This window comes from Hypanus sabinus, chromosome 7, assembly GCF_030144855.1.
Source record: "Hypanus sabinus isolate sHypSab1 chromosome 7, sHypSab1.hap1, whole genome shotgun sequence".
Lineage (NCBI taxonomy): Eukaryota > Metazoa > Chordata > Chondrichthyes > Myliobatiformes > Dasyatidae > Hypanus > Hypanus sabinus.
Window position 1 is genome coordinate 72,774,210 of NC_082712.1, and position 12,532 is coordinate 72,786,741.

The 12,532-nt window shown below is 39.3% G+C and overlaps 1 protein-coding gene across 1 annotated transcript in view; it reads right to left on the reverse strand.

Moving 5' to 3' along the window:
* dnah6 (dynein, axonemal, heavy chain 6) overlaps positions 1-12,532 on the reverse strand; it is a 351,317-nt gene that overhangs the window by 270,358 nt on the left and 68,427 nt on the right. Inside the window, exons 13-14 of the mRNA XM_059974878.1 lie at positions 7,536-7,687; positions 3,773-3,925 (exon numbers count right to left, since the gene is read on the reverse strand). Of these exons, the coding sequence (XP_059830861.1) occupies positions 3,773-3,925; positions 7,536-7,687 (305 nt within the window). The remainder of the gene's footprint in view (positions 1-3,772; positions 3,926-7,535; positions 7,688-12,532) is intronic.

Below are 12,532 nucleotides of genomic sequence, written 5' to 3' on the forward strand. Positions count from 1 at the left end.
GTCTATGCCTCTAGGAATAAAATCCTAGACTGTCAATAAACTGTCAACCTCTCTCTGTAATTCATAGTGCCCTAAGTCCTGACAACATATTTATAAATCTATTCTGCACTCTTTCCAGCTTAATACCATCTTTCCTATAGCAGAACAACCAAAATTGCTCCATGTGTGGCCTCACCAGTGACCTGCACAACAGTGCCATATCCTCATACCCTGTCTTATGAAGGTCAGTTCATAAGTGATTCCACATTAAGTGAACCATGAACTTGTACTCCAAGGTCTTCTGTTCTACACAATCACAAGGCCCCTGCCATTCACTGTGACAGACCGAACTGGATTTGACTTTCCAAAATGAAATAATTTCATAATTTCCAAATTAACTTTATCTTCACGAATTAAATTATCCGCCCAAAACGTCGACAGTACTTCTCCCTATAGCCTGGCCTGCTGTGTTCCACCAGCATTTTGTGTGTGTTGTTTTAACTCTATTTGAGATTCTTTCTGTCTATTTACTCGGCTGATCAGAATCCTCTGAATTTTTTATAATCTTCTTCATTATCCACAAAATCACTTAATTAAGTATCCTCTGCAAAGTAACTAACCATGTCTTGTGCATTCACACCCAAATATTTGACATTCTGTTAGAAGACAAACAACAATGAGCCCGGGGTGGAAGTCTAAGGCACACCAGCAGCATGGGCCTCCAGTCCAATAAATAACCTTCCTCATCACCCTCTGCATTTTCCCATCAAGCCCAATATGCATACAGTTAGACAGCTCTACCTGGATTCCATGCAAAATCTTTAATTAGATTTTTAATGCATATATATCAAAAAAAGACAGGAACTAATACTGACTTTTGAATTCAGATACCATGGATAAGATGAAAAGTAAACTAAGTTTTTTAGACCAGCTCTAATTAATGAACTGAGTGTATGATGGTCACGTTTGATTGTGGGGTAAGGCATAGAAAGTAGCAATTTGATACGTCTTATCCATGCCAAACAAAGGAGAGATATTTAAGCATATCCCTCTTCTAGTTCTCAATAAGTCATTTCAGAAGGTTATCTAGGTTCAGGTATCTCCGTTGGTATAAGTGACCATCTAGGTAATTCCTAAGTCTAAGAAGGTTTTGACAAAATCTTGTTATACTTGTTTGCTTCCACCATCCAATCAGGTAGCCAGTTCTAGATAACCATCTCCTTTGGGTAAAGACTTTTTTTTAATCAATTATATCTATTCTTATACCTAAAGCTATATTTCTATACTGATAACTGACCCATCTGCTAAAGGAAATACTGTTTCTATCCTTTGCATACATAGGATGAGATGAGATACAGAGCACAGAAAGATGCTGTTTAGCCAACTAGTCCACACTAGTGTTTATGCTCTCTCAAGCATCCTCTTGTGTCTCAGCATCTGTGTTCATCAGTATCACACTCTGTTCTCTTCTCCCTCACATACTTATCCAGACCGCTCTTAAATGTATCTACACTATGGAGCAAGTTTCACAGTCTCACTGTTCTTTACTCTTTGGTAAAGACACTTCATCTGAGTTCCCATTGTGCTTCTTGTTGGTTAACCTATGCTGATTGCCTCTAGATAAGTTCTTCCGTACAAGTGGAAACATTTTCTCTGCATCTATTCTAACAGAAACTTTCACCATTTTAAAGTCCTCTTTGAGGTTAAATCTCAGCTTTCTTAAGGCAAGAAAGACCCAGTCTGCTTAGCATAAACTTTTATACAAATTCATATCTCAGCTTTTCTTGCTCTAAAAGAAATGGTTACAATCTTATTATTCATCTCGCACAGCTAAATTAACTAGGCCTTATGAGTCTTTTTCAATGCTCTTACATCACTTTGTGTACTGTTTTAAAACATGACAACTCTACATTTATTGTCTACAATTCATTCAACAAAGGAAAGTTGCTATATGATTTTTATTGCCTTGCATGTTTGATTGCTGTTTTCAGAAGTCAGTGGGCATCACCACTGATCCATTTTTATGGAGTCATAGCTACACAGCACAGATATAGTCCTGCATCCCAATGACTCCATGCTGGCAAATGTTTCTCCTTTCACCTTAAACCTCTAGCCTCTAGTTTTACATTCCTTTATGCTGAGGGAAAAAATTTTGACCATTCACCTTATCTATACTCCTCATGATTTTATATACCTCAATATAGTCACCCCTCTGCTTCTTTGGCTCCAGGGAAAGAAATGTCCCAGCCTATTCAATTTATCCTCATAGCTTAAGCTCTTCGCGGGAAGGAACTTCGACTCAGCCCTGAGAGGCTGGCGTCGGGCATTTTCATACCTTACAAGGCACGGAACTAAAGACTGTGTGGTGCGCCACTCCTCACACAGACATTTCACAGTATTTTTTCTTTATTTTACGAGGTTGAGTTGCGAGCTGAACACTCAAAGCAACACGGATGGAAAGCATACTCGGGCCCAACTGGATTTGAACCTGGGAACCTCCGTTCTGGAGTCTGGCGCTGGTGTCACTGCACCACAAGCCAACCATTCAGTCCTGTTAAAATCCTTGTGAGTCTGCCCCTTTTCCAACTTGACAATATCCTTCCTACATGATATTCCATTAGGTCGCACAAACAACTTATACAGTTGAAATGCGATACCTTAACACCTGTACTTGGTACTCTAATGGATGAAGGCCTTCTTCACAAACCTATCTACCTGTGTCTCCACTTTCAGGAAAAATGTACCTGTACCTCTAGATCTTTCTGTCCTGCAATACTCACCAGGGACTTATTATTTACACTCTAAGTCTTGTCATGGTTTAACTTACCAAAGTCAACAATTCGCACTTTTCCAAGTTAAATTAGACTGCTGATCTTTGGCCCACTTCCCTAGCTGATCTAGATCCTGTTGTAGTGTTTGATAATCCTCTTCACAGTCCACTACATCATCAATTTTGGAGTCACCTACAAATTTACTCACTATAGCAACTATATACTTGTGCAAATTCTTAATGCAGGTGACAAGCAATAATAGACCCAGCACTGATCCCTTCAACACACCACTGATCACAGGCATCCAATATGAAATAAAATATCCATTATCACCTTCTACCAAGGCATATTTGTATCCAGTTGGTCAGCACACTCTGGGTGTCAAGTGATCTAATCTTTAGGGATAGCCTATCAATATCTTCTTAGGTTCAAACTTTTCTTGTGTACTTCCTTACCTGTTTGTCATCTCAAATTGGCACTTGTATCAGTCCAAAATTGTCAATTAATTAAATAATCCTTTCTAACTGCTTTAAATAATGTGTGCCTTTCCAAACAATGATTTAAACTGTCATGGTGAAAACAAGTTGAAATTATACAGTATTCACAAATGCATATATTTGCAAAATCACAAAACTGAAAATGAATCAGAAATCCTACCACTACTATAAAATTACATATGCATATTTTGCACAATAGTTCATTTAAAGAAGCAAGTTCAAAAGGCACTCTTTCCACATCAGGTGGGTGATCATTTTCTTCCTCCACAAATTGCACTAAATAGGAAAATTAATATTGACGTACAAAGTGAATCATACCCACTATCTTTAATTTATGCAGAATACACCTTTTTAGTCATGCTAACAAATTGGCAATGGTAAAATCCTAAGCCCTACTTCATATTGTTGTTGTAAAGAACAGTAAACTAAAACCTTCCTTTTCATAGTTATTTTATGACAGTTATGACAGTTAAATAACTATGGCAGTTATTTTAAAATATTTATTATGAATATATTTCCACATACCCTTTCTTGCATCTCATCAAGGAATAGCAGACTGTTAACATATTCCATAGTAGCAGTTGGAACTATTTCAAGTTTAAATTCAGCATCTTGCAGCTCACGAATAATAGCATCTGTTTTCTGCTTGGCAATAACTGGAAGTATATTATTAATAGCCTAACCAGAAAAAGATCAAATAATAATATTAGCAAGTGTATTACAATTCCTCTTGACTTTGTTTTAAGTTTAGTGCTGTTTGCCGATTACAAGTAATCACATGATTACTTATGAAGCTTCACAATAAGTATTAAACTTTCCAGTTAAATGTTAACCAAGTTAATTTTGTTCAGAAATAGCATTGTATCTATCTCTTATTCCAGTACCAGATCTAAACTAGTACACAATAAAAACATTCCAATTGTTTGAGAATTTTAAAAGTTACAAAGAAGCATAAGGACCGCATAATATATAATATAATTTTAAAAATTTACAAATTACTGATTTTTTTCAATGTGTACTAACTTAAAATGGCATAGGATTGTACCAAAGAAAAGAATGTAAATTATACTAATATAAATGTTATTAATCATTGTAATTATTATACATTTCCTGCCATTCTTTTCAAAAGTTTTATGATCACTGCCTAATAGAAAAGCACTGTAAAGTTGCTATTCTTTAAATACATATATCAATATAGTTGCAACATTGCTACAATTGACAAGACTATGTAACTGATGTGATGGACGTTTACATTGATAGTTTCCATTATAAAGGTAGATATACAAATTTGGCAATATAAAAAGGAAAGCTCTTACAATGGAAACAGAATCATATACTGTATAGATATACCATGTGCAATAATCTTTCCTTAACCGAAGACCTACATAATTACTTAATCACAGGAGAATTAAGATTGTTTTAATGTTCACTTTACAAATGTATATTCCAATTAAATATATTATACTAAGTGACCTTGTGTTAATGTTAAACTTTATATAAACATTTTATAAATAAATTATTTGCTGAAGGTAACATTGACGTAGGTACTATCTGGAACATATAAGATCAACTGCAACCCTCAAGGACTCCATGTGACTGATATAAACAAGAGAACTAGACTATTCTTTGTGTGGTATTAGCTATTGTCAATAAGTCTATTTTGCTTATAATAACATGAGATTAATTAGTACAAAATATTGAGAAGAATCTGGGATATTAAATTAAAGTGAACAAAGATTAAAGCTCACTGAGGAACATCACAATAAAAACTTAAAGTCAGCAGTTCAAGTGTGAGATTTCCTTCTCACTTCACATCTTAGCTTTGTTCATTGGAAGTATTATTTGAGAGATTACTCAAAAAAATTAAAAACTCTACATATATAATTCCTGGCACAGAAATGACCCCAGCCTTACAACACACACAAAATGCTGGAGGAACTCAGCCGGCAAGGCAGCATTGATGGAAAAATGTACAGTCAACGTTTCGGGTCGAAACATTTTGTCGAGACTGGAGAAAAAAAAGCTGAGGAGTAGATTTTAAAGATGGGGGGAGGGGAGAGAGAAACACCAGGTGAGAAGTGAAACCTGGAGGGGGAGGGATGAAGTAAAGAGCTGGGAAGTTGATTGGTGAAAGAGACAGAAGGCCATGGAAGAAAGAAAAGGGGGGAGGAGCATCAGAGGGAGGCAATGGACAGACAAGGTGAGGGAGAGTAAAGAGGATGGAAATGGTGAAGAGGGTGGGCGTGGGAGGCTTTACTGAAAGTTTGAGAAATTGATGTTCATGACATCAGGTTGGAGGCTACCCAAGTGGAATATAAGGTGTTGCTTCTCCAACCTAAGTGTGGACTCATCATAACAGTGGAGGAGGCCATGGATTGACATAGAATGGGAAAGGGAAGTGGTATTAAAATGGGTGATCCTGCTTTTTCTGGCGGACAAGAGTAGATGCTCAGTAAAGTAGTCACCCAATCTAAAGTGGGTCGTATCTATATACAAGAGGGCATACCGGGAGCACGGAACACAGTATATGACCTCAACAGACTCAGAGGTGAAGTGTCGCCTCACCTGGAAGGACTATTTAGGGCCCTGAATGGTAGTGAGGTAGGAGGTATAGGGGCAGGTGTAGCACTTGTTCCATTTTCAAGGATAAGTGGCAGGAGGGAGATCAGTGGGGAGGGATGAATAGACAAGGGAGTCACGTAGGGAGCAATCCCTGCGGAAAGCAAAGAGTGAGGGGGGAGGGAAAGACATGTTTGGTGGTGGGATCCCATTGGAGGTGGCAGAAGTTTTGGAAAATTATGTGTTGGACTTGGAGGGTGTTGGGGTGATCGGTGAGAACAAGAGGAACCCTATCCCTGGTAGGGTGGCAGGAGGATGGGACAAGAGCAGATGTGCGTGAAATGGAAGAGATGAAGTTGAGGTCAGCGTTGATGGTGGAGGAAGGGAAGCTCCTTTCTTTGAAAAAGGAGACCTCCTTTGTTCCAGAGTGAAAAGCCTCATTCCAAGAGATCCTAGATGCGGGGGAGATGGAGGAATTGAGAGAAGGGAATCGCATTTTTATAAGTAGCAGGGTGGGATGAGGTTTTGTCCAGGCAGTTGTGACAGTCCATGGAATAAGTGCAGAGCAAGTGCTACATCTCCTCCCTCACTACCATTCAGGACCCTAAACAGTCCGTCCAGATGAGGCAACACTTCACCTGTGAGTCTGTTGGGGTTATATACTGTATTTGGTGCTCCTGGTGTGGCCTCCTGTATATCGGTGAGACCCATCATACATTGGGAAACCACTTTGCCGAGCATCTACACTCTGTCTGGTAGAAAGAGCGGGATCTCCCAGTGGCCATCCATTTTAATTCCACTTCCCATTCCGAAATGTGCATCCCTGGCCTCTCCAATGTCGTGATGGGGTCACACTTAGGTTGGAGAAACAACACTTTATATTCTGTTTGGGTAGCCTCCAACCTGATGGCATGAACATCAATTTCTCATACTTCCAGTATCGCCTTCCATCCTCCACTCCCTCACCATTTCCCATCTCCCTTACCATCCCCTCACGATATCTTTTTGCCCTCCCAGTGCCTCCCTCTGGAGCTCTTCCCCCTATTTTTCTTTTTTTTCCATGGCCTCTGCCTCTTTCACCAATCAGCTCTTTACTTCAGCCCTCCCCCACCAAGTTCCACCTATCACCTGGTGTTTCTCTCCCCCCCACCTTTCAAATTTACTCCTCAGCTATTTTTCTCCAGTCCTGCCGAAAGGTTGCTGCAGGCCTGAAAAGTTGAATATACTTTTTTCCATAGAATCATCCTCATTCATTCTCTCTCTCTCTCTCTCTCTCTCTCTCTCATACTGTACTGAGCGAAGCCGATCCATCATATCATGAACAAATGCTATTTTAGACTGAAATATTATAAAATGGGCATGTTATAAAATTGAATCACAGCATTGAGTGAAATGAGAAAATAGGCAAATCACAATGAATATGGAACACCAAAAGTGCTACCTTATTTCCCTTTCTGGTCAGCACCAAACCTCTGTTACATCATCCACAAAACCACCAAGGGATGCCAGGTGCAAAACACACAAAATAAAAATGTTGGAAGCTGATTGAAAGGAAGGAAGGATCTAATCGTCCTACATTTTGGTGAAAGGACATTTGTTCATATTACCTACTAATCACTTTGATTCACTTTTACTCAAATGCTGCAGCAGAAAACCTAAATCTGCATGACTCATCAAATGCATATCATTAAGAAACATTAAATAAATGATGACAAAGACCAATGTTTACCTCCAGACATCGCAGAGGTGAAGGAATTAGTGTCTCCTTCAGAGAGGTGCTGTTAATTAGCAACAATCCTAATTTTTTATTCTGCTTAATGCTGACAGCATCCTCATGTTGTTTGTGGTATTTCTCCAGCCAACTCACAAAGAAATAGATATCTGAATGAAAGGTAAACACCATACTTTATGTTCCAACATTAACAAATAACACAAATAAGATTTTAATTAAGGAAAATTTTAACATTAAACACTTGTATCCATGTTACCAATCTGCTGATTCAAATTCAGATAGGAAAAATCACATAATGTGCAGAAGTTAGATTAGTTTGGTATTCTTGTCTTCACTACAGAATAGATTTAAAGAGGAAGTTAATATTTACTGGTTTTGATAAAGCACATGGGAGAAACTGTTTCCTCTGCCAGAATTCATATGTATTGTATTTGGCATAACAAACGTTGCTAAGATCTTAAATACACACCCTACAAGAATGCAACAGGCAAATTAAATGTGACTTTAGAAAAGGAATTGGATAAACATGTGAAGGAGAAAAGATATCAGTCTATAGGAAAGAACTACTTCAAAATTGTTGAGGATTTTAAAACGTAGGGGATTTGAGGAATTTTTGAGGCACTGATTAGGAACCCATACACAACTCACTTAAAGTTTATATCCAGTATAGCAAGCAATTGCATAATAGTTAGGTCTAATTGTATTGGTGAGAATGTACCTGGAAAATGTGCATAGGTCTTATTTGATCTTTTCTTCCACTGCAAAGAAGGTTATATCTGAAGGAGCAGAACTGAAATAGAAGTTTGCCAGACTGAATCCTGATATAAGGGGATTGTTCAATGAGGAGACTAAACAGACCCTATCCACAGTTCAACAGTTTAGAAGAACGAGAAACCATCTTATTGAATCATATAAAATGCTAATAGAGCCAGACAAGGTTGATGTTTCCCTTGACTGGGATGTCTTGAACTATTTCAAGTGAAAGAAGTCAGCTATCTGGGACCAAGGTGAGATGAAACTTCTAAAACTTAGGATAATGAACCTTTGGAATTCTCTACACTAGAGGGTCATGGAAATTCAGTTACCAAGCATTTTCAAGACAGAAGTCGAAACATTCTTGGATTTTAATGAAATTAAGGAAAAGTGGCATCAAACTAAAACTCAGCCATGATCTAATTTTAAAATGGAGTAGTCACAAGGAACCAAATGACTATCCTGCTTCTATTTCTTATGTTTTTGCATTATCTTACAGAGAGAGAGAGAGAGAGAACAGCATACACCTGGATAACATCAAAACTTATGAAGAATTTTTTTTAAACTCATAAATGATTAATTTACAGAAAATATAAAGGTAAAAGCAGGCATGGTGAAATATAAGTAAAAATTTAGAAAAATCACCCTTGAACCATAGAATATTACAGCACAGAAACAGGCCTTTTAGCCCTTCTTGGCTGTGCCAAACCATTTTTCTGCCTAGTCCGGGGGTCGGCAACCCGCGGCTCCGGAGCCACATGTGGCTCTTTTACGTCTGTGCTGCGGCTCCCTGTTGCTTTGGGAAATAATTGGTCAGTATTTAATTAAAATGTATTTTATGTTAGTTTGTTAGTTTTTGAAATGTAATTCTAAATTTGAAGATTATGGTGATCTTGTACAATCTAATTAAGATGTTGTGGCGACCCATTTCCTGACACATCCGAACCGGCTCACAATTAGCCAGCGTTCAGGCTAAGGGAGATAGCCTACGGGGGTTTGTGAGTACGTGTCTTTTGCAGCATCCGCGCCCATGGGGGGCGGGTTGAGGGAGGCTTAAAAGCAAGGCTGTTTAGTTCAAAGCTATCTTTGACTGCAGTTTACTGACTGCATGTAGCACACCGCTACAACGTGTTTTTATCGCTGGCTGTCCAGAGGGAAGGTGCTGAAACGCTTTGTCGCATGTCTGGAAGAAGTGAAAACTTTCCTGGGCAGCAAAGGGCTCACCTTTCCTGAGCTGGAACAGCCAGAGTGGCTGGAAAAGCTACACTTCATGGTAGACATGACAGCACACCTGAACACGCTGAACACAGCTCTTCAGGGGTAAGGACGTACAGCCCTGCACATGTTGGAGGATGTTTTGGCATTCGAGCGCAAGTTGACAGTGCTTGCCAGAGATTTACAGAAAGGCACATTGTCTCACTTCCCCAATTTGAGAGAGTTCAAACAAGGTCACGACATGATAAATTCGGAGTATTTACATTCTGCAATCATCGCAATGCAAACATCGTTTGGGAAACGCTTCTGTGAGTTCAGAGAGGAAAAAAAACACATTATCCTTCCCGGTCACTCCCCTAAGCATCGATCCATCCCTACTGAATACGACTGCATTGTCAGGTGTGAGTCAACCTGACCAAGTATGATAAATATTTTAATTGCCTATTATTTTACATATATTCATATGTTTTCATTGTTCAGTGAAATAGTCCTTTTATTTTTCAGGTTGACAGCTGGCTGACGTCATTTTTGGTTTGCTGCTGGTGGCAAATTTAAGTTTGGCGTTTTTCATAAATACAAGAAGGACTCAAATAGACGTTGAGTATTTTACTTAAAAGTAACCTTCAACCCAACGTCTTTTTTTCAGAGTTCAAAATGTTTTTGTTGCATGCAGAAATGTAATTTCGTTTTCTCTGCAGGAGTTCATCAATTTCATAAATGCAACACATTATAGTTTGTTTATACATAGCATAAAGGCAAAACAAAACATTGTATGCAGTGTTATTTCATTTTAAATGTCAAATGGGTTTTGTGGCTCCCAGTGTTTTCTTTTCTGTGGGAAACGGGTCCAAGTGGCTCTTTCAGTGGTAAAGATGCTGACCCCTGGCCTAGTCCCACTGACCTGCACCTGGCCCATATCCCTCCATACACCTCTCATCCATGTACCTGTCCAAGTTTCTTAAATTTTAAAAGTGAGCCCACATTTAAAACTTCATCTGGCATCTTATTCCACACTCCCACCACTCTATGTGCGAAGAAGCACCCCCTAATGTTCCCTTTAAACTTTTCCCCCTTCACCCTTAACCCATGTCCTCTGGTTTTCTTCTCCTCCAGCCTCAGTGGAAAAAGCCTGCTTGCATTCACTCACTCTATCTATACCCATCATAATTTTATATAACTCTATCAAGTCTCCCCTCATTCTTCTACGCTCCAAGGAATAAAGACCTAACCGATTCAACCTTTCTCTGTAACTCAGTTTCTCAAGTCCTGGCAACATCCTTGTAAACCTTCTCTGCACTCTTTCAACCTTATTAATATGCTTCCTGTAATTCGGTGACCAAAACTGCACACAATACTCCAAACACGAGGAAATCTGCAGATTCTGGAAATTCGAACAACACACACAAAATGCTCGTGCAACACAACAGACCAGGCAGCATCTATAGGGAGAAGTGCTGTCGACGTTTCGGGCCGAAACCCTTCATCAGGACTAACTGAAAGGAAAGATACTAAGAGATTTGAAAGTAGGAGGGGAAGGGGGAAGTGCGAAATGATAGGAGAAGACCAAAGGTGGTGGGATTGGGATGAAGCTAAGAGCTGGAAAGGTGATTGGCAAAAGTGATACAGAGCTGGAGAAGGGAAAGGATCATGGGACGGGAGGCCTAGGCAGAAAGAAAGGGGGAGGGGAGCACCAGAGGGAGATGGAGAACAGGCAGAGTGATGGGCAGAGAAAGAGAAAAAAACTAAGTAAGTCAGAGATGGGGTAAGAAGGGAAGGAGAGGCATTAACGGAAGTTAGAGAAGTCAATGTTCATGCCATTAGGTTGGAGACTACCCAGCCTCCAATACTCCAAATTCGGCCTCACCAATGCCTTAAACAACCTCACCATTACATTCCACCTCTTATACTCAATACTTTGATTTATAAAGGCCAATGTACCAAAAGCTCTCTTTACGACCTTATCTACCTGTGATGCCACCTTTAGGAAATTTTGTATCTGTATTCCTAGATCCCTCTGTTCTACTGCACTCCTCAGTGTCCTACCAAGTGTTCTACCTTGGTTTTTCCTTCCAAAATGCAATACCTCACACATCTGTATTAAACTCTATCTGCCATTTTTCAGCCCATTTTTCCAACTGGTCCAGATCCCTCTGCAATCTTTGAAAACCTTCCTCACTGTCCACTACACCTCCAATCTTTGTATCATCAACAAATTTGCTGATCCTATTTACCACATTACCATCCAGATCATTGATATAGATGACAAATAACAATGGACAAATAACACTGATCCCTGTGGCATACCATTAGTCACAGGCCTCCACTCAGAGAAGCAATCCGCTACAACCACTCTTTGACTTCTTCCATTGAGCCAATGTCTAATCCAATTTACTACCTCACCATGCGTCTGAATCTTCCTAGCTAACCTCCCATGCAGGACCTTGTCAAAGGCCTTACTGAAATCCATGTAGACAACATCCACTGCCTTCCCTTCATCCACTTTCCTTGTAACCTCCTTGAAAAACTAACAGATTTGTTAAACATAACCTACCATACACAAAGCCGTGTTGACTCTCCCTATTAAGTCCCTGTCTATCTAAATACTTGTAGATCCTATTTCTTAGTACTCCTTCCAATAATTTACCTACTACTGATGTCAAACTTACAGGCCTATAATTTCCCAGATTACTTTTAGAGCCTTTTTTAAACAATGGAACAACATGAGCTGTCTTCCAATGCTCCGGCACCTCACCCGTAGATATCGACATTTTAAATATATCTGCCAGGGCCCCTGCAATTTCAACACTAGTCTCCTTCAAGGTCCGAGGGAATACCCTGTCAGGTCCTGGGGATTTATCTACTCTGATTTGCCTCAAGATAGCAAGCACCTCCTCCTCTTCAATCTGTATTGGTTCCATGACCTCTCTACTTGTTTACCTTATTTCCATTGACTCTATGCCAGTTTCCTTAGTAAATACAGATGCAAAAAACCCATTTAAGATCTCCCCCATTTCTTTTGGTTCCAT